Source organism: Sceloporus undulatus, chromosome 2 (assembly GCF_019175285.1).
Source record: "Sceloporus undulatus isolate JIND9_A2432 ecotype Alabama chromosome 2, SceUnd_v1.1, whole genome shotgun sequence".
Classification (NCBI taxonomy): Eukaryota; Metazoa; Chordata; class Lepidosauria; order Squamata; family Phrynosomatidae; genus Sceloporus; species Sceloporus undulatus.
The window spans coordinates 243,776,588-243,797,791 of record NC_056523.1 but is presented as its reverse complement, the minus strand read 5'-3'; the positions used below and the strand labels follow the sequence as shown (position 1 = coordinate 243,797,791).

General features: G+C 44.8%; 1 protein-coding gene across 1 annotated transcript in view; it reads left to right on the top strand.

Annotated features, from left to right (window-relative positions):
• The first annotated feature begins 20,253 nt into the window (after positions 1-20,253).
• Positions 20,254-21,204, top strand: part of LOC121921714 (Krueppel-like factor 9) — a 33,036-nt gene continuing 32,085 nt past the window's right edge. The window contains exon 1 of the mRNA XM_042450179.1: positions 20,254-20,869. Within this exon, the coding sequence (XP_042306113.1) occupies positions 20,254-20,869 (616 nt within the window). The remainder of the gene's footprint in view (positions 20,870-21,204) is intronic.

Genomic DNA, 21,204 nt, shown 5'->3' with positions numbered 1-21,204 from the left:
GCTCCCAAGCATGGGCTGCTGTGTCTAATCCTCCTATTTATAAACAGCCTGCCTTCATTTTCTCTCTCTTCTCTTCCTCCCCCCACCCCCCACCTTTATTTTACAGCGTGGGTGGCGTTATCTCAAACCCTTCCACTCCCTTCGTGTGTAAAAAGTAAAAGGGTGGAGCCCTCCTCTGCCTTCTTTCCTCCTTCCAAATGCCTCCTTGCAAAGACCCAGGAGCTGCTGTGCCATGTCTGGAGGGCAGGGGGGGGGTTTGGCATGCCATCCTCTGGGCTTTCTCTCTCTCTCTCTCTCTCTCACACACACACACACAGGCATCTCTCTCGCCCTTCTTCTTCCAGGCTGCCCGCTCTCTGAGGTTGCTTGCCCGCTCAAAAAAGGCAGAGTCAGGCAGAGCCAGGCAGGGAGGCAGGCGTCTCCTGGAAAGGCTTGGGAAGGGCAGGGAAAATGGGAAGGAAGGAAGGCGTGGCAGAGATGGGGTGGGATGGGATGGAGGCCACTGGCTCCTGGCCTGGGGCCACCATCAGTGTTCATGCCACTCAGTGGGAAGGAAGGAGCCCCCTCCTCGCCCCTCTCCCAATGAGTGGCATGAGCACTGATGGTGGCCCCAGGCCAGGAGCCAGTCAGCAACCAACCTTCCCTTTCGCTTCCTTCTTTCCTCCCTTACCCTTCACTTCATCCTTTCCTCCCTTTCCTTCCTTGCTCGCTTTCCATTCCCCTCCCCACCTTCCTTCCTTCTTTCCTCCTTCCCTTCCTCTTCCCCTCCCTTTCCTTCTTCCTTCCCTTCCCCTTCCTTCCCCTCCTTCTTTCCTCCCTCCCTCCCTTCCCTTCCTTTCCATTCCCTTCCTTTCCCTTCCCCTTTCCCTTCTCCTGCCTCCCTTCCCTTTCCCTTTCCCTGTCTGTCTGGGAGGTGGAGGTGCTAATTTCCTTGCAGCTCACGTGGGCCTGGGCACCCTGAGCTCCCCGCACGAGCTGGGGCTGGGGCTGGGGCTGAGGGAGGGGAGGAGGAGGAGGAGGCGGGCTCTCCAGCCCCCAATCTAGGGCAGTTTGTTCAACTGCAGTAAAGGGAGCTCGATGTTCCAGCAGCGAAGGGATTTCTGAGAACTGGGACTGTGTCCTCAGATGAACTCGGCTCCTTCGCCTCCCTTCGCCTGCCTGCAGCAGGGCCTTAAAAGGGCGATGCGTGTACTTTTGCAGGAACAGTGTGTGGCTTCGTTGCACGTACGTCTGCAGCTTGCAGTGCGGGCGGGAGGGGGGCCCACCAAGCCCTCGCTCTGCATTGAGGAAGTTCTCCGAACAAGAGGGAAAGTTCTGAGGCTCCAAGCTCAGCGTTTGTTTTGTTTTCAAGGAAGGCACGGTGCAAAAGTTACACATTTTCCTACCCGAGCAAATATCAAAGGGCTTGCTTTTGGTTTATTTGCTTCCCCACCCCCCCTGGTAAGAATGCCTCCTGTGGAATGAGAGAAAGCACAACGCCCAACACTTTTGTTGTGGTTGTTGTGTGCCCTCAGGTCACTTCTTGTCACTTACGTCTGGGTGTGTGTTGAGTCCCTTCAAGCCCTTTCTGACATATGGAGACCCTAAAGTGAACCTATTCTGGGGTTTTCTTGGCAAGATTCGTTCAGAGGAGGTTTGCCTTCCCCTGAGAGGCCGAGAGAGTGTGTCTTGCTCAAGGTCACCCAGTGGGTTTCCATGGCCGAGCCAAGATTCGAACCCTGGTCTCCAAGGTCATTTTTCTTGAATGCCCTCCATTTTGTGGTGCCTTCTCCTCCTTTGTGCTGAGGACACCCTGAATAGAACTGAGAATCAAACCCTGGTCTCCAGAGTCTACTACTCCAACACTCACACTACTAGGCCAGGCCGACCGATACTTAGAGGTGGTGTTTTGTTGCTTCTGCAGATTTCTTTTGTGGGATGCATTGCCTAAAAAGCCCATCCATGAGCAGGAGAGCTCTAATTCCAACTCAGAAGGAAAGGTCGTGCCTCCTTCGCATCCTGCCTTGCCCGGCTCACCACTGGACACCAATATCAATTCCTTCTTTGTTTCCATTTCACATTATCTTATTTCCCACCCACCCACCCACCCAATGCCTGGAATGTCCTTCCAATCATTGTGCACAAGGCCTCACCACATTTTAATCCTTTTTTTTTCTTCCTGAAGACCCCTCTCTTCCATGGGGCCTTTCTAAGCAGACCAGGCTTCAGATTCATTCGGCCTTGCTGGATGGTGTTTCGATACTAACAAAGCGATCCAGTTAGTGTCTAAAGGATTCGTTATTGTTAAAGAACTGATGCCATTTGACTTGTAATATTGATGGTAGGGCTGGATTTCAGGGAGGCAACCCAAAGCGATCACTTTGAATACAGGACTTGGGATGATCTGGGTCCCAAATGGACCTGTTGTGGGCTAGGTGCTAAATTCTCTACTCCACATCAAAAAGAAATAATATAAATAGTTCATGTGGCATGAATAAATGTCATTTGTAACACATCTGAGCAAGTACATGTTGTATCATGTTTGGAAATGATGCATCTAGGAGAGAGGTGGAAAATGGACCCTGGGATCGAGGGCCAGGGAGGGCTCAACTCTCCAAGGCTAGGCCAGGGTGGCTGATAGTTGTGGTTGCTGTTGTGTACCTTCAAGTCATTTCAAACTTATGGTGACTCTATGGCAAACCTATCATGGGGTTTTCTTGGCAAGGTTTCTTCAAAGGGGAGTTGGCGTTGCCATCCTCTGAGGCTGAGAGGGTGTGATTCGCCCAAGCGACTGAGCCCATCCTGAAATTATCTGGCACATTGGGATCTTCTGACCACCTAGACTCCTATGTAGATGAGCCTCCTCAGGTTTTACCAGTCAGAAATGTACTAAATGATAAAGCACTTAGAAATATTAAAGACCATGGTTGTCATTGAGCCCTTCCAGAAATAAGAAAGGCTGTGTACAGTCTATCCAGGGGACAATTTCTTGAGAGTGAACTACACCAAGCACATGGACAACACTTATAAATACACATTGTGCTTATGAGAATTATTCATATTTAAGTTTGAATGATACTGGGTGGGAAAAATAATTTGTACCTACAAGCAGGTTATAATAATGTTGGGTCACCTATCTCAAATGCAGTATTGGGGCTCCTGTGGGAAGACAAATGTCAGAGGCTAGGATGCTTGACCACCATGCAGTGACCATTGAGGGCTGTGCTTCATGTCACATCCCTTCCCCCCCCCCAAAAAAAACCCAAATGATTACCCCCAAATGCCCTCTAAATAACGTGGAGGCATTTCCAGCATTTTAGCCCCCTTTCTGCCATTTTAGGACCAGGGGAGTCCTTTTTGCACAACAGGAAGTGACTCTGGGAGCCATAAAAAAATCCCTGGGGCCCACTTGCCACACTTTTCATGGGCCTGATCTAGCACTGGAAACAGCATGCATAGGCCACTTAAAAACAAAGAAACTAAGGTGTTCAAAACTCTAAGACTGATGTGAAGAAATTTTCTTGTCTGGGGCATTCTTTGGCCTAGGGCCTGTCTTGATGTCTAACCAAATTCATTTCTGTTGTTCACTGAAATACATGTGGGCTGCAATTTTCATCATAGCTGGAAAAAGGCTCATCATGGTCACCTCCATCCACACACATTACAGGTCCAATAGAAATTAGGTCCCTCCACCTCAGATGTGGATACCAGGCACAATATTTCATATATCTAATTTTGTCCCAGAAATAAAGAAAGCCAGGTTAATTTGAGAAACTCATGAGTGATCTTGGGTCTTTGGAGAGAGGCTTACGCCCATTCATTTCAGGGCAAGCTGTTCACCTAAACATTGGGCAATGAATGAGGTCATGGGTTGGTTCTTAGTGCATTGGACTGTGGATTTTGTATAGTTAAATTGATTTCAATGGTTCAAAGTCTTTTGAAGTTATTTTACTGACTGTACTCCATGCTGTTACTTTGGGTGGGCTAAATATATTTTAATAATGACTAAATTATATCTACAACAACAAATTCTATCTCAGCTAAACTAACTTCACAGGACTGATATGAACTGTAGAGGTAGAAAATAGTGTATGATGCCCTTCACTCTTTGAAGGAAGTATGGGATACATATCAACAGCAGTAAGAAAGGCAAGTGACAAAAGTGAACAAATCCAAACTGAAACAATTAACAATTAATTAAGAGTATTCAGTTCTATATCCTATAGCTGGAACAAGGACAAACTCTCTTTTAAAAAGTATCTCTACTTCTTAACAGGTGCATCAATGCAAGAACGTCTGCATTACCATCCAACTACTGTTTGTAAACAGCAACTGTTAAGGTAATTATCACTGGCAGTACTTATTTTGCCTCTCTTCTCTCCCACTGATTATAGTACCCCACCTACAAGAATTCATCAAGAAATCCAGTTGCTGTGGCTTGAATAGAGAGAGAGCCTTTTTCTCACAATGCATGCATTCATTGACTAGTCAATGCAAGAATGTCTGTGCTATCTTGTAACTACCATTTGTTAATGGCCATTGTTAAGGTAATAATTGTTATTTGTACTTTTTGTTTCCTCTGACCCCACTGATTACAATTCTGCACCTTCCACAGATTTCTAAATACTTGTTGTTTTCTGCCAGTGTGTTTCAAAATCCAGCAACTGAGGCAACACTCCATGCAGATAAAGTGAGGGGAAGTCCACAGAAGTTTATAATATTAAAAAGAAATGTCTGTGTGTATGTCTGTGGCAGCCATGATTCACTGGGACATCACACAAGGCACTTCAAAATGTTAGTGTCTTTTGTTGTCATCCAGGTTGCAACTCCAAGTCTCAAATTGAAATTGCAAACTAGGCTTCCTAGAAACAGAGAAAATGTCATATTGCTTTGAGAAACCATCCTAGACATTCAGCATTTGGCAGACTGTTCTAATTGTTTTCCAAATTCCAGTGTGCAGGTTCATGTCAACATTTCAATGTAGGGGGTATCTAGAAGCAAAAGAAGGCCTGCTGTATCTCATCAGGACATTGCGATAGATGTTTTAAAATATGAAAGTGTGTTTTGATTGTCACCAAAGTTGTGGTGGCCAGCTTGAACTTAAAGTTTCAGAGAGGAAACATCCTAGAAGCAAAAAAAATAAAAGATGGGGTGGGGGAGGAATCTCCCATAACTCATTGGGAATTTATGATGGCAGCAAAATAGGAGACCACTACCACCACAGCAGATGTGAGTCACTTCTTCTGAGGTCACAATGAGGCACCCAGTCGTGTGATCGATGCTGGACACCTTGTTTTCGATCTCAGAGGGAGAGACTTGTGTTGGCAGCTGTGGCATCAGATGGCACAGTGGGAGATACATGTGCCCAAGTAATGGGGAATTCAGGGCAGCTTTGGGGCCAGAATCTCTGGGAGCAACCCAAAGGATTCTGGCCAGTGTAGAACCACCCTAGGAGACACATATTGCCCTGTTCAGACCATAAATCAGTATCACATCATTGTGAAGGACAAAGGGTATTAACAATGGTAAAGCAATGGTACTCTGCCCATAATATTTCAGTATTTTCAGTCAAACATCTCACATTCAGGAAAGGAGCTGTCTAGGCCATTACAAGAGCTGAAACTGTGCTATGAACAACCATTAGTAAAACAACCATTGTTGAACAATCACTTCAGAAAACTGAACTATATCTGCTCTCAACAAATGTATAGTTTAATGGAGTCTGTCTCCAAAAAACAGCTAGAAAACAATCACACTGAATAGATTTAGTGATGTGTGCAAAAATATCTTACATAGACTATAACACCAGAGTGCGGCCCACATTTATGAAGTCAACTTTTATTTTAAAATTATACTTTTTCTTAGTAATGGTACCTGTCATAGCTGAAACTTCATATGTACTGTATTTTTCAAGGCTGTTTCTCTTAGTGGAGACACATATATCACATTGATATTTAAACACCAGTAAAGGCATTCTGAACTCTGATTCATCTGACCTATTTTGAATGCTCCTAAACCCAGACAAATCTCCATCACAGCTAAGTCGATGGATCCTAGAAAGCATTTGAGAAAGAATGTTTTGTTTCTTTTCTGATTAATAATAAATACAGTGAAGAACATACATGCAATTTGGGTTAAATGATTTAAAGGTCAAGCAAGAAAAAAAAATCCCCAAGCCCCAAAGTAGCAAAAAACTTCATACTCAGAATGTTTGCTGTGAATTTAAAATTTAGATGCCACTTCATAAATAAAAATGTGCAACACCATCTCCACAGTCCAAACAATAATCTAAACTCACATATTGGAAATTCAAATGTCAATAGCAGAAGTTACCACAATGTTTCTGAACACTGATGTATCAGGTGTTGAAGTTTCAACATTCAGAATGAAGAGAAATGTCAGTCCAATTCTATTTTTGTCAAAGGTTTCAAGAATTAATCCTGTAGTCTAGAGAATTAAAAACAAATATTTAGATAATCATTTGTTTTATTTATTTTGAATGCCTCAATGGACAATGTAAGCATAATGCCTAGCAGAACCATTAACATTCGTTTATTTATATTTTCTAAGATTCACTTCATCAGATCAAATAAATGGACCTTACAATACTACTGAACAATTCTCATGTTTGGACTCAGTATATAATTGATGCAAATATATTGGGTCGATCCTATGCACTTGTAGTTAGGGTCACTAATGCTATTTCATATTTACAGACTACTTTAATTTTTAAACCATTGGCTCTTGCTAGGCCTTTATGTCCTAAATAAGTGACTATTCTGCTATAAGAATTTGCCATTAGAAAATAAAATGAAATCAGGATAATCTGCCTTAAGCAATGGGCACACAATTCTAACTCTAGATAATTTCAGATGAAACCCTTCTGAAACTGACATTATATATTTCATTCTTTAATTTTATGTAATTTAAATTACTGTAACTCTTAGTTTATCCATGTCTTAGTTTTTAATCTCAGTTTTTCATCCAATGATTCAGCTTATTATCTCTCTTCAGATATACAATTTTACTTTTTTAATTACTCCTGCTTGATTGGTCGTGCAGTTTTTAAATATCCATTTTAAGGCTATAGGGAACTCTGTTAGATATAATGTTACAATAACTTCTGAGTAAATATGAACAAGATTGTATAGTTCTAAAATATTTTTAATTAACTTATACCTTATATTTATTCTCCAGCTGTCATATATCCTTCTACTATACTTATACTTTAGTGATATTCACATGTATTAACTCAGTTATTGTTTCTTTTAATCAGAAGATTTCTAGTTAATTAATGTGCTTTATTTTAACCACTCCTTATGCCTAAAACGCACTAGCTATTGAGATCTGGTAGAACAAATCTCTCAGTTAAGAAATGTAAGAAATGTTTTAAGACTTGCTTCTTTCATTCTCATGATTGTGAGTTGTATAGATTCCATTTTAATAATATTTAGAAGAGACCTGTGGAAATTCATGTGGATTAATTTAGTCATAAAAATTTACTCTGAAACATGAGTAAGGCTAAATTCCAATGCATACTTATGAGAAGACACCGTATGTCCCACTGAACTGAATTGGGCTTACTTGAGTAGAGTGTATAGGTTTGATCTGTACCTCTATGTCCCAGCCCTACATTATTCTGCTATTTGATCAATATCCTCCATCTCTTTTATTTCACTCTTCCCCCCCCCCCCCCCCCCCGCAATTTCTTGTTAACTGATTCGGTTATAAACTTTTGAACAGGGTTATTTTAAGCATGTAAATGACAACTATTACTATTACTATTACTTTATATGCATTTTCTTTCTTGAAAACACCTGCCAGGGAAAAGTATAGGAAAGTGAAAGGCAATTTAAGATTGATGAAACCTTGCTTCTTACACCATGGATGGAGTCATAGGTTGCTTCCATCCTGTATCTGTGTGTTACAGGATGTGGAAAGAAAACAAAAGTTTGCATTACATCCTGTCTCTGGATCCAAACATATTTTTGCTGAAAAGGTGTGGCCAGATGTGGTGTGCATGTGGTTAGCTACCAAGTTGGAGCTATTATCTCACCCAGCTGCAGACTCATTGCCCAATATCGCATCCTCAACTATCCTTTCTGTTAAGGCTGCTGTGAAGATGAATAAAATAAGGGACTGTGTCTCCCAGGAGCTTCAGAGAGTCTGTAAATCTTAAGCAATGAACAAGAAAGCTGTTACCTCTTTCCTGACTCACATGTATCTGGAGCTTGCTTGTACTCCATAAGAATAAAGAATATTTGCTCTTATTCTTTATTTTCCCCTCTTGTTTTACCCCACAATGGTTCCTTTCTCTGTCAAAGACCAGCACACTGACCCTGACCTGAATCCTTCACTCGTTCACCCTGAGGTCATGATATTCCTCTTCTGTATCCTTCTAGTAGGGGCAACTTGTGGCTTTGTTAGCTTCTTCTTGGTAAGGAGAAACAAGTACCAGTCTCACCCTCTTTTCAGCTCATGACCTTGACCCCCGACTTGAATAATAGTTTCTCTTGAGCAAAAGCTGCCATTTGTGCTCAGTGTCTGCTTCAGGGGACTCTCCTACAATGTGAGCACCTGTTCATTAGTTAACTGATTCAAAAAACAAAACAAAACAAAAACACAGAACAGAATAAAACAAAACAAATTGGGTCCTTGAGAGGACAGCTACTTCATTTTGTGAGTGTTGTGCAATACTTATACTGGAATTGATATCCCGCTCCCAAGAAAGTTATGCCTGTGCAATTTAACATAATCATAATAGTTCATTTAAATGTTTGGACTATTTGGAGAACAGAAATAAAACACACCAGAAACATTCAGGATTCAGCAAGGCCTTTAGATTCAAATTCCAAATACACTCTCAGCTTTGTTGTGAACATATAACATGTTGTGTCATACAGAAGGTAGTTAAATAGTCCCTGTTTCTACTATTTTAAAATTAAGACAGGTCCATAAAATATTTATTATCTAAGAAAATATTGGTGCTGATAAAGAACTTTCAGTGTATCACTGTAAAACACACATGCACACATGCTGCCTTTTACACTAAAATTAAATTTCTCATTTAGGGCAAAATTGTATATGCCACTTATGCCATGCATGTTTTTTTCTACCTTTTATAAAAAATTTCCACAGATGTCCTGCCCTGACCAGAAGTAAAAATTCAGAAGATAAGACAGATGCCTGAGCTCGCTTCATCAGTCAACTTTTGTTACAGCAAGAAACAACAAAAGGTTGTGTGAAACCCTAACACAATTCGTTAGAGCATGGTTTTTGTTAATTTTAGACCATTTCATCTGATAGATGGACTATTCTTTGGAATTTCATGTACATATGCAATAGACATAGTTGGGGATGGTAGTGTAGATGACTGACATCAGAAGGAAATGGAATGCAAAATGTACTGACATTGCAACCCCTGGGCATTTACAAATTTGATTTTAAAAGTCATTCTGGCACTAGGTAAGTCAATTAATGCATGTAATGTGATAAGAAAGCTTTATCTTGATTCATACCTCTCATGACTGATTAGAACTTCCTGATGAATAGTGACTCAGCAGTTTTCAGTGTAATCTCCCTTTGGCGTATATTTTCACAGTTATGACCATTGTTAAGGTCAGCAACAGGAGGTTACAACTGGAATAGATGCTGTAAATGCATCTGTTAGTCTATGAGGTGCAACATAACTCTTTTTTGGTTTTAATCACACCTTTTGGAGGTAGCATCTGACTGGGATTGCAGGACCTTGGATAGCTCAAAACCGATAACTTACTTCAGCCAAACCATTTTCTCCCCCTTGAGCCAGACTTTTCTCCCCCAGGTTCGACCCCTTAATATGTATTTATTACTTCCTTATTCTATCTTTCATATAATGATGCCTAAGGGAGTAATCAAAATAAAATACAACATAAACAGAGGCTGGATGGCCATCTGTTGGGGATGCTTTGATTTGGATTTCCTGCATGGCAGGGAGTTGGACTGGATGGCCCTTGCGGTCTCTTCTAACTCTATGATTCTATGATTCTATAAGATAATGGTATTAAATATAAACAATATGTAAAACAAGCAGGTTTAAAAACAACACAGATGAATAAATTGTTGATGATGATGTTGTATGCCTTCAAGTTGTTTCCCAGTTTATGGTGACCATAAGGCAAACCTATCACAGGGTTTTCTTGGCAGCATTTGTTCACAGGGGGTTTGCCCTTGCCTCTGAGGTTGAGAGGGATGACTTGCCCAAAGCCACCCAGTGGGCTTCCGTGTCAGAGCGAAGATTTGAACCCAGGTCTCCAGAATCATAGTCCAATGCTCAAATCACTAAACCATGCTTGCTCTCAGTCAGTAAGTTACAAACAGTAAAGAGCAGCAGCTAATAAAACAGATCAGGTTGACAGTCTAAAATTGGTCTAAATAAAAATGCCTGGGGCCTTACACTTCATTGCCTTTTGTCAGTTCCTGCCTTGTGCACTGCCTGAACCAGAATGTAAAACCCTCAGGTAAAGGGAACTAATTCTTCAGAGACAGCTGTCATTTGGGATGCTGTCCTTGGGGAGTCTCCGTTTAGTGGGTTCAGGCTCAGAAATTTGGACTACAGTAACCATGATGATAGAGTGGAAACAGGAGCCCAAACTGGTTCCATAAACCTGGTTTTTCCAAATGATTACCACAAACATCATCTGAATTCCTGACTTTCACACCCACTCTCATTCTATTATACCATGTGTGTATTGTGTGCCTTCAAGTTGTTTCTGACTTATGGCAACTCTAAGGTGAATCTATCATGGTGTTTTCTTACCCTCCAATTGTCCTGACAGTCCTGATTAATCCTCTGATGTCCCACTTCTTCAGCTTCTTTTAAAATTTCTTTCTGCTCATCCATTTTCATCCTTTGTTTTCACCTTATTTCAATTGCTACAAGTTTGAGTTCAAATTGCAAAAGAAGTTTGTACTCATTTAATGTAGTGAAGGGGAGGAGAGGGCAGAATCTTGCCTTTCCCAATAGAGCAAAACGCCTGCGGCCTTGAAATCTATTCATTGCTGTTGTGCACCTTTTCACTGATGGGCAAAATCTGTCAATAGGCTCTCAATTTCGCTGCTCCCTTTTCTGCCTTGGTAAGATAGGTTCCTTCTGGGGCATTTCTGCTTCTTAGGCAGTCATGTGGCATGAATGTGTGTGATTCTGCTTCTGTCCTCCTCTCCCCCCTTGTCCTCACAGTGACAGTACCTTCCTGAAGCTGTTTGCCATGTGCACCCTCCGCAAGGTGTTGGCACCTAGGATCACTTATCCCCTGCTTCCTCCCAATGTGCAGGGTTGCTGTGTGAATGTGCATACACCAGCCAACTTTGGGAGGTGGTTGGCTGCTGTGACTTCTCTCCCTGGTGGGTGGTGTTTGTCAGTGTTGAAAACAGTCAGTGTAGAAAACAGATCATGCAATCATGGATCACCAAAGCACTATCATGGGAACAGTGTGATAGGAAATTGTGCCAAACCAATATGCTTCCATTCTTAAACTAGCAGGATTGTATCAGGATAGCAAACTGGTGTGATAATGTCCTCAGTGAACACTGAGGTCTTCTCACATCAGCTAGAATTTTGGTAGAGCATTACATAAGTATAAAAATAGTTGCATGTGTGGTTGCACTTTCATGGAGTTTGTGTAAGTGCATAGCCACTTGTGCTGCAAGAAGTGCCTTCTCACTCACTTTTGACATGGTGAATAAGGGAGCTAATTGATTGTTATACATCCAGGGCAGAATGAGATGTGCAACTGTGGGATTCAGAATATCTGAACTGGTGTATATTTTTGCTACATTAAAACTATATATCAAGGATGAGCATAGCGTGGTCCATAGGTCACATGTGGCCCCTGGACATACACACACACCCCTTTTGTGGCCTCTGAAGCTCCCATCAGTTCCAAAAAAACAGCACTACCACCACCATATTTTAAAATTATGTAAACAGCACCAAACATGTGAAAATGTGGGGAAAAAACCATCCCACTTCCGTAAGCACTCCAGAATTCTGTACTACTTCCTATATCTCCATTTTTCTTTGCAGTCTCTCTCAAAATGGTAACAGGAAATGATAATATACCACCATTTTGAGAGGGACTGCAGAGAAAAATGGTGGTATTTAGGCTTTTTGTGTAGTGGTGTGGCCCTTGGGGAAGTGTGGCCCTTGGGGGAGCCCCTGACACATACCACTCACTGTTGTCTACTCCTAGTGTAGAGGATCTTGTCTTTAATTCTGAACTTAGGCCCAGTGGGTGGGAAGCGCTGTCCCCAGGCCAAAATTAGGGCTTGGTAGCACGCAGCGACTGCATGCTCCCGAGCCCTAGCGCATCATGGGGACAGGCTGCCACCTGTCCACATAGGGGTTGCCATGATGACACAAGCATGGTGCAGTGTCTGCATGTCGGGGTGCCTTGCTTGCATCATTGAGGCGCCACAGTGCAGTAATGGCGCACTGAAGGCAGTGCCCATGCATGCCAGGGTTCTTTTTAGTGAAGAGAGAGCCCACGCGGTTTGGTTGCTGTCGGCTCCCTTGGGGGCAAAAACAGGCAGCTGCAGCCCACCCTTTTGGGGCAATTTGTCGAGCCCCTTAGTCTATTATTAGGCCATAACAATGGAGCTTCCAAATTAACTTTTTAAATCTCTGTGTTATGATTATGTTGCTCATTTAAATGTATTTGACGTGATTATCTGTAGTTCTGGGAGTAAAAATTCCATGGAGATACAGATCTCTTTCTAAGAATTGCCAATATCTTCACAATATCCTGTGGTATTATAATTTCAGCGTCTGTGGGAGAAATCAAAATAATGTCCATCTAAATTTATCTAAACAATGCCCATCTAAATTTAAATCTACAGCTTGGACATCTCCCCCCCCCCCATGGATAGGCACAACACAACAAGCCTCTTATGCACTGACAGCAGTCTGAGGCTACTCAAAGAACCTGCAGAGAGAAAGGGCACAATATAAGATGTCAAATTAATCTAAGTAACGTTGGGGTTTAGTAGGAGTCATGGACTTGTAAATATGCTCAAAACTATGCTTTTAAACATTAGTACTGGATGATTATGCACAGCTCACATCCCTGACTCTTTTATTGTTGTTGTTATTATTCCAGCAGTCAAATAAAAAGGAGACAGGATATTATAGTCATCCCAACACCAATTCAAAGCTGCTTCCCATTTTTAGGCTTTATGTTTTCAACTTCTACAAATTGTTTCCAAGAGGAAATTTGACCTACTAACCAAAGTCATCCTGCCTCTAGGTGTGGCCATATATCACTGGTGATTTAGGAAAGTTTGTTCAAATTAAATAGAAGGAGTTATGACACTGGAAGGAAAAGTAGAGAATGTCACTATCTCTTCAGTAGGAAGTTATGAAGCAGCAGTCTTCACTATTTTTAGGCCATCTCTTTTTTTTAAATTAACTCACCCAATGTTGTCTTTTGGACAACAAAGACTTATTTACTGAAGTACTTACTGAAGAACCACAGAAAAGCATTTCCAGACATAACTAGAGACAATAGATTGCTTGGTTCATCCTTCATTTATTTTTGATTAAAAATACTTGGAAAGAAATTTACAAAAGTCCAAAAGGCGATGGGCATTTGCCCTTATTATAGTTTTAGAACCTTTCAAGAGTAGTGAAAGTACACCTGACCTTTCCTGAAGAGGGCTGAATGGAAAAACACAAACACATTTCCTGAATGTTACAAATGCTTTTCTGTACATGAATCATTATTTTGCTCATGTAACAAAATCTGTGTGCCACCTTCTCATCCAATGTGCATGGTGAGTCATCTGGGGAAAGTGAATAAAGAGATTTTTCCCCATCTTATTTATTTTCTATTTTTATTTTAAGACAAGTATATACTGCTTAGCTTCAAAAAGAGACCAGAAGAGTTAACAACGGCAGAAATAAGAAAACAATCAGAAAATTGTTAAATATTGGAGCAGATTTGATTATAAATCCAATTGATATGATATGTATGGAAAGTATGAAAATTAAAATTACAACAGGCATAAATCCACTAAAAGCATTTTAATAGGAGTATGGACGCCAATAGAAACCTAGTCAGCAGGAGATCCATGCCTGTGGAAGCAACAAAGGATTTTCCAGGCATCTCAAAGCACTCAGTATTGCAGTTAGGTGGACAACCATGAAGAGACTGCTCTACAGTGTTGGTGCCACTGCAGAAAGATATCATTCCTTGTCACCATCTGCCAAGTCTTGGAACTGGAGTTATGTGAATAGTTTTTTTACACTTGAGATGTTGGTCCTAGAGTTGTTCCTTTTGTTTTATTACTGTTTAGGAAAATGCATGTCCTTAAACCTGTATCCTATGTGAAATTCTGGTGATTCTTCTCTGCACTCTGTAGGAAGCACAGCAGGCTGCAGGCAGACAGAAGAGGTAAAACATACACATTCAGCAAGCAGATATCCATTTGTGATTCTTAGGTGTCTAGTAAACACTGGCCTAAAGCAGACACCATGATAACACCAAAAGCCAGTGTGGGGAAACATTCTTTCCCTCCCTTTCCATGCCACCCCCAAACTGGCTCTGAGCAGGTTTAGTGGGGGTTGTATTGGGGGCTGCTGGATGGATGAACCCCTCCCTCCCTATTTCATTGGCAGAAGGAGTACCATCAGTAGAAGGACTGTATTGGATAATGGCCATTGAATGCAAACAGAGGTGTATCCAAATTAATATATCATACTTACTTCCAGGAAACATGGGGTGGGGAGATTGTACAACTCAGATTACATAGTCTCTTTACTTTTATTTAAAGGATAACCCACACCTATAGTTTCCTGTAAGTGTTGTTGGTTTGTTGAAACTTTGTTTACCTGTCACTGGTCTAAATAACTGTCTGCTGACCCCATCATCCAGCAGGCCTGACAGTATATCACCACCATTTCATATTCCTTTCTTAACATTTAGTGTAAACAATTTTTAATCTATGAAAGCCTCCATGAAAGTGGTTAAGTTTTTTAAAAAGTGGGAGAGGACTGAAAGCTGGGGAGATGTTGTTTTACGAAATGTCATTCACAATGATACTGATTATGCTAATAATATTAATAATATTACTGTCATTCTGAAGACAGAGCCTTCATGGTGATAAGATTTTACAGGGCATCATTGTCAGGCACATTCTTGGCGCTGACACATATCTATTGGTGAGCAACTGTGTGGCCTCCCAGTGAGGCCCCTCTTACCTAAGAGATGACTACAGCTAGATCTATTAAAAGATGAAATAATTATTGCCTAATATGTAGGGATACAAAAATTACCTTTATTCTTTGAATAATCATAATTTGAATAATGCTACATACCTGGTTAAGGAACACTGGCAAGGGTCCCACCAGGCAGCTTGAGTAGATCTAGGTGCCAAATTTCTGCCACAGACCTCTCTAGGAATCACAAAAATTGCAAACAATGCCAAAAGGAGGAGGAGGGGGAGGAATAGTCAGAAATCTACTTCTTGTGCAGAAAAATTGTATTTTAAAGTCAAATGGGGTCTGTGACCTATTTAAAAGAAAAAAAATTCACTCCTGGGGGGACCCTGGGGAAGCCATTCATTCTCATTTATTCCAAAAAAAGGACAGTGCAGGGAAACTTGGGAGAGTGTCACAGGCCACAAAAACAGCACCCCAGAGCCACAGTTTGTTCACAGCAGCTCTAGAGTCACACCACTTGCATAACAGACCATTAAGTGTATGGCCTGACTCTCTCTGCATGCACATGCAGTCTCTCCATGCTGCCTTGGTTCTGTTGACCCTGCCAGAAGCTCTCTGAGGAACCAGTGGCTTGCAGGTGGCAGGTTCTCTGACTGCTGCCAGAGGCTCCTTTCTTTCCATTTCACTACTGCCACCACCATTTTCTTCTTGCCACCACCTATACTTTCACCAATTGCCATTGAAGTAACCATGCTAGCAGAGTCAAGTTGCTCTTGGCTCTGTGGCCTCAAGATGCTTTGGCCTACAACACCCATCAGGGTCATCCAGCATAGTCCATTATGAGAGACTGTGGGAACTGCAGTCCAAAATATATGTAGGCCCGACAGGTTCCCCACCCCTGGATACAGAAAGCCACATAAGGGCACTCAGGTTACACCCTTCTGAACATCCATCTGTTTCTGTAACTTACAAAAATATAAGTCCATTAAGAGTTATCTCCCTGCTACAGAGCAAGATGTGGGGAGGCCAAGTCATTGTCTGCCTCTATAGGACTCTTCCCTTGTCAGAGCTTTAGGAATGTGTGAGATGGGTTAGCTCCACGCAGATACTGTATACTGCTGGAGGTGAATGTCTCAAAAATGCCAAATGTAAAGAAACATTCAGCAGATAAAGAAGAAGGACCAGGTATGAATGATTGCTTCAGCCTGCATGTAACCAGTGGGTTCAAGACATTCATAAGCCAAGGCATGAGAACTGTAACAAAACGGGGGGGGGGGGGGGAGAGTGTGTGTAAAGTGAGTTATGATGAAATCAGAACCTCCAAGAAGTAATCTGGAGTAAAGTTCCATGAATGAATAAGAAGTATTAGTTCTGTAGCAATGATCATCCTCTTTAGCCAGAGAGAACTATTTGTAACTACACTGAAGGGGATTAAATGTCTCTTTCTTTCTCTGTACTCAACAGTTGCTCTCACCATACTATTAAGGAGAAATCCAGACAGGTGTTAACACTTCACACCATGGGACTGTTGGTCACAGGGCTGTGCACTTGGCTGTGAGACAATCGCAACGATGAACATGGCATACCATGTTGACCTGGGGTACATTTCATGTTGGAAACAATCCAGCCAGTGGATTTGTCATGGGACATCTGGTCCCCTTTCTTGCTCTGCTGGGAGGGGTGTATCTGATGATATGCATGATGATTACTTAGCTATGAGTAGCTCTGCCTCACCATTCCCTTCTCTCTTTTCCTGATTTCCAGTAGCTCTCCAGCCATGATCTCCTCTGCCTTCAAACAGATAGCTTTTAGTAATGATAACTGTACTTAACCCTCTTCCTCCATCTCCCCCCCTGCTTTGTTTGCCGTTCTGGCTCAAATTCCTTCTGTGCTACTTTCCCCCATTGACAAATTATGTGCTTAACTACACAGGAAAGTACTTTGAGTAGCACTACCTTTGAAGACGCCTTTGCAGGTTCTCCTGTACCTGGCATTGATCCCAGAAGCTCCAGTCTCAGCAATGGCCAGCAGTGCCTTGGCCAAGCTGAGACTGGTATAGAAACTATGCCCTACCTGGAGATTGAAAATCAAGCCAGAGTGATACATGTCTTACATCATGTCTATGTTATGTCTACAGACTGCAATGTGCTCTATATAAAACTGTGTTTTAAGTAGAGACAGTCCTAATTGTTAATAATGGTTGTGTATAGGAAATCTACTACTCTCTTGCTGAAACAGCTCCACCATCTTGCAAATTGTTTCGCCTGTGGGTGCAGTGCTAAGTTTGATGGTCATAGTCTGGGAGCAGAATGTCTGAAAGATGGTCTTCCTCCAGACTTACATTTTGTTGGGATTAGAGAGAGGCCATTTCAGTGGCCATACTTCTTGTTTTGCTCTGGAACTCCCTTCCAAGGACAGCCTGTATTACCTCCATTAGCACCCTTACAGAAGTCAGTGAACCAGATCATTTTCAGCAAGGCCCTCAGTGCATAATTTCACTTGCTCTTTTGATGACCTTGGGCAAGTCACATGCTCTCAGCCTCAGGGGAGGGAAATGGCAAGCCTCCTCTGAGCAAATCTTGCCAAGAAAAACCCATGATAGGTTTGCCTTAGGGTCACCATAGGTTGGAGACGAAGGCACACAACAACAAGAGAGAACTTGAGAGCCAACATGGTGATGTGGTTTTATGGTTGGACTCTTGACTCTGGAGACCAGGGTTGGGATATAGTGAGCCAGTGGGTTAGACTTTGATCAAGTCACTCTCTCTCAGCCACAGAGGAAGGCAAAGGCAAAACCTCTCTTAAAAAAATTGCCAAGTAAACTCCATGATAGGTTTGCCTTAGGATTACCATAAGCTGGAAATGACTTGAAGTCACCCAACAACAACAAAGCACTTGAGAGCCAACATGGTGTTGAAGTTTTAGGTCGGACTGTTGATTCTGGAGACCAGGGTTATAATCCCTGCTTGGCCATGGAAACCCACTGGGTGACCTTGGTCAAGTCACACTCTCTCGGCCTCTGAGGAAGGCAAAGGCAAACCCTCTCTGAACCAAAACTTGCCAAGTAAACCCCAAGATAGCTTCTCCATAAGTTGAGAAGAAGAAAAGGAAAATAATGTTTGCCCCCAAATCCGAAGGAGGCACTCAGCAACACCTTCCACTTGCTGTTTTCCAAAAATAAAACTCCAGTGCTTCCCAGACTCCATTCATTCCCCTCTCCTTCCCTTCCACCAAAGTTTACACACTTCACTCCCAGCAAAACAAGTCTCCCAGTCCCTGGGATTTTGGGGCGAAGTGAAAAACTGCCCGGAATGTTATTTTTGATTGGCGGAGCCGGTGCCAGTGACATCAGCCCCGCGACTTTCCATTGGCTGCTCGGTTGCTGGGACTCTCGGGGGCTTCTTAGGGAGCCACTTAACCCCCTCCTCTCCGGAAAGGCTCCTTGGGGCTCTGGAGGAGCGGAGGGCCAGGGGAGCCCTCCACTGGAGAGAGGACCGGGGCTCTGCCTCCCGGGGGCGAGGAGGTGGCTGAGGATGCTCTGGGCTTCCTTTGGGGGGGCTGCTCCTCCCAGAGTTTGTGCCATCGCCCTTTTAAGAGCCCCCCCTCTGCCAGGCTCCCGGAGTAGCACGAGGCGTGGGGAGGGGAGCCTGGGATTGGCCGAGGTCTCCTCCTGTGGACACACCCCCTCTCCCTCTGCACCCCCCCCCCCCCCCGCGTGCCAAGAGGGTCCTTCGGAGTGGAAGCAGAGAGGGAGGGAAGGTAAACAGAAGTGCATCACTTTGAGGGCTGCCCGGTTGCAAAGAGGAGGAAGGAAGGAGGAGGAGGAGGAAGGGGCCCCTCGTCGGGCGGCATGGGCTTCTGCCAAACCGGTCCAGAGCAAGACTGCGCCGACGGAGCACCCGCCAAGAAGGCAGCGGAAGGAGGGGAGCCCCCGAGTGCCTCCTGACAGCACCAGCGCCACCACCAGCAGCAGCAGCAGCAGCAGCAGCCCTCTCCCCGGCCAGGAGCCCGGCACTGAACTCTGCTTCTGACCCTGAGAGAAGGAGCAGCAAGAGGAGGCGTGGAATACAGCCCCCTCCAAAAGAACCCCACCCACAGATCGCTCCACTTGGGTGACGAGGGGGTCGCTCTCCTCTCCATAGACCTTCTTCCTTGCAGAAGGAGGAGGAGGAAGAGGAGGAGGAGGAGGCTGCGTGGGAAACAACTCCCCCCCAAAACCCACCCACCTATCCCCCCTACTTTGGTGACAAGGGGGTCTCCCCCTCATAGACCTTCCCCTTTGCAGAAGGAGGAGAAGGAAAAGAAGAAGGAATAGAAGGAGGAGAAGGAAGAAGAAGGAGAAGAGGAGGAGGAGGAGGCGTGGGAAACAACTCCCCTTAACCCACTTATTCCCCCTTTCCTGACCCCTCAGACACGCTCCCTTCTTCAGCACCTGGAGGAGAAGAAGGAGGAAGAAGAGGAGGAGGCGAAAGAGGCGTGGGAAACAGCCCCCCCCCGAACCCACCTATCCCCCCTTTTTTCCTGACCTGGGGGTCTCCCCTTTATAGACCTTCCCTTCTGCAGCAGCACCTGGAGGAGGAGGAAGCGTGGGAAGCAGCACCCCTTCCCCCCACACCCACCCCTCCAGCCACCAGCCCCCCTTTTGTGACAGCGGGGTCCTTTGCCTCCTTCCCCCTCTTGCTCCACCCGAAGAAGCCGAAGCAGCAGGAGGCTTGGTCGGCGGCGGCGCCTCCTTGCTGCGGAGCTGCTTGGCCTCTCTGGCTGCTGCCTCTGGCTCTGGAGGGCTGTGGGGCTGAAGGGAGCCCTGGCGGAGGAGGAGAAGGCGGGCGAGGCCGAGGAGGTCAAAAGGTAGAGGCGTCTGGGTCTGCGCCTCCCCCTCCGCCTGCCTCCCTCCCTTAGGGCTGCCTTTGGGGAGGGGGGTCACGGGATGGTCGCGGTTATGTAAAAGGAAGGAGCACGCAGGAAGAAGAAGAAGAGGAGGAAGGAGCCCCTCGCCCTTGGCAAGGAAGAGGGGGCGCATCGGCTCGGGGCTCTCCTCCCTCGGGGAGGGTGGCTGCGGCGGCGGCGGGGGGAGGACGATGTCCGCGGTCGCCTACATGGACTTCGTGGCCGCCCAGTGCCTGGTCTCCATCTCCAACCGGGCCTCGGTCCCTGCGGAGCTGAGCCAGGAGGAAGAGGAGGAAGAGGAAGAGGAAGGGGAGAGCCTCCCGATGGCCGAGGAAGAGGCCATGACCAAGGAGATGGGGGACCCCCGCGACGCCTGGAAGGACTACTGCACCCTGGTCACCATCGCCAAGAGCCTCCTGGAGCTCAACAAGTACCGGCCCCTGCCCTCCCGCTCCGTCTGCAGCGAGAGCCCCGACGACGAGGAGGAGGAGGACGCCGCCTCCGAGAGCAGCACCAGCAGCAGCAGCAGCAGCAGCGACGACGGAGGAGGAGGAGGAGGAAGCACCCCCGCCGCCCCCGCCCCCGCCGACTCCAGCCCTTCTTCCCACAGCTCCGCAGGACCCGAACCCAGAGCCCCCAAGGAGCAAGGCAGGGAAGGGGCGGCCTCGGAGCCCAAGGCGGCGGTCTCCTCCTCCTCTTCCAAAGGGAAGCCCCCCACCGAGAAAAGACACAAGTGCCCCTACGGCGGCTGTGGGAAAGTCTACGGCAAGTCCTCCCACCTGAAAGCCCACTACAGAGTGCACACAGGTGAGCAGGGGCTGGGGTTGGGCTCCCGATCCGGTCTCGGTTGGTTAGAGGATCAGGGAGAGCTAGCTCTTCCCAGGCCTCCTTGGCTTCAGAGGGAAAGGGGGAAGCCTGGCTTCTGCGGCTGCTCCGCTCTCTCTTGCCATTCTTCTGTTTTTTTCCTAAGCATGTCCTCATTTGAACTCTTCTCTCTTTAAGGATGCTGCTGCTGCTTCTGCTGCTCTGTGCGCCTCCACTGGCTGGCCTCCTTGGCTGCATCCACACTGCAGAGAGCCTCTCTTTTGACACCACTTTCTCAGTGCCTTGTCTCCGTGCTAGGGCATTCTGGGAATTGTCGT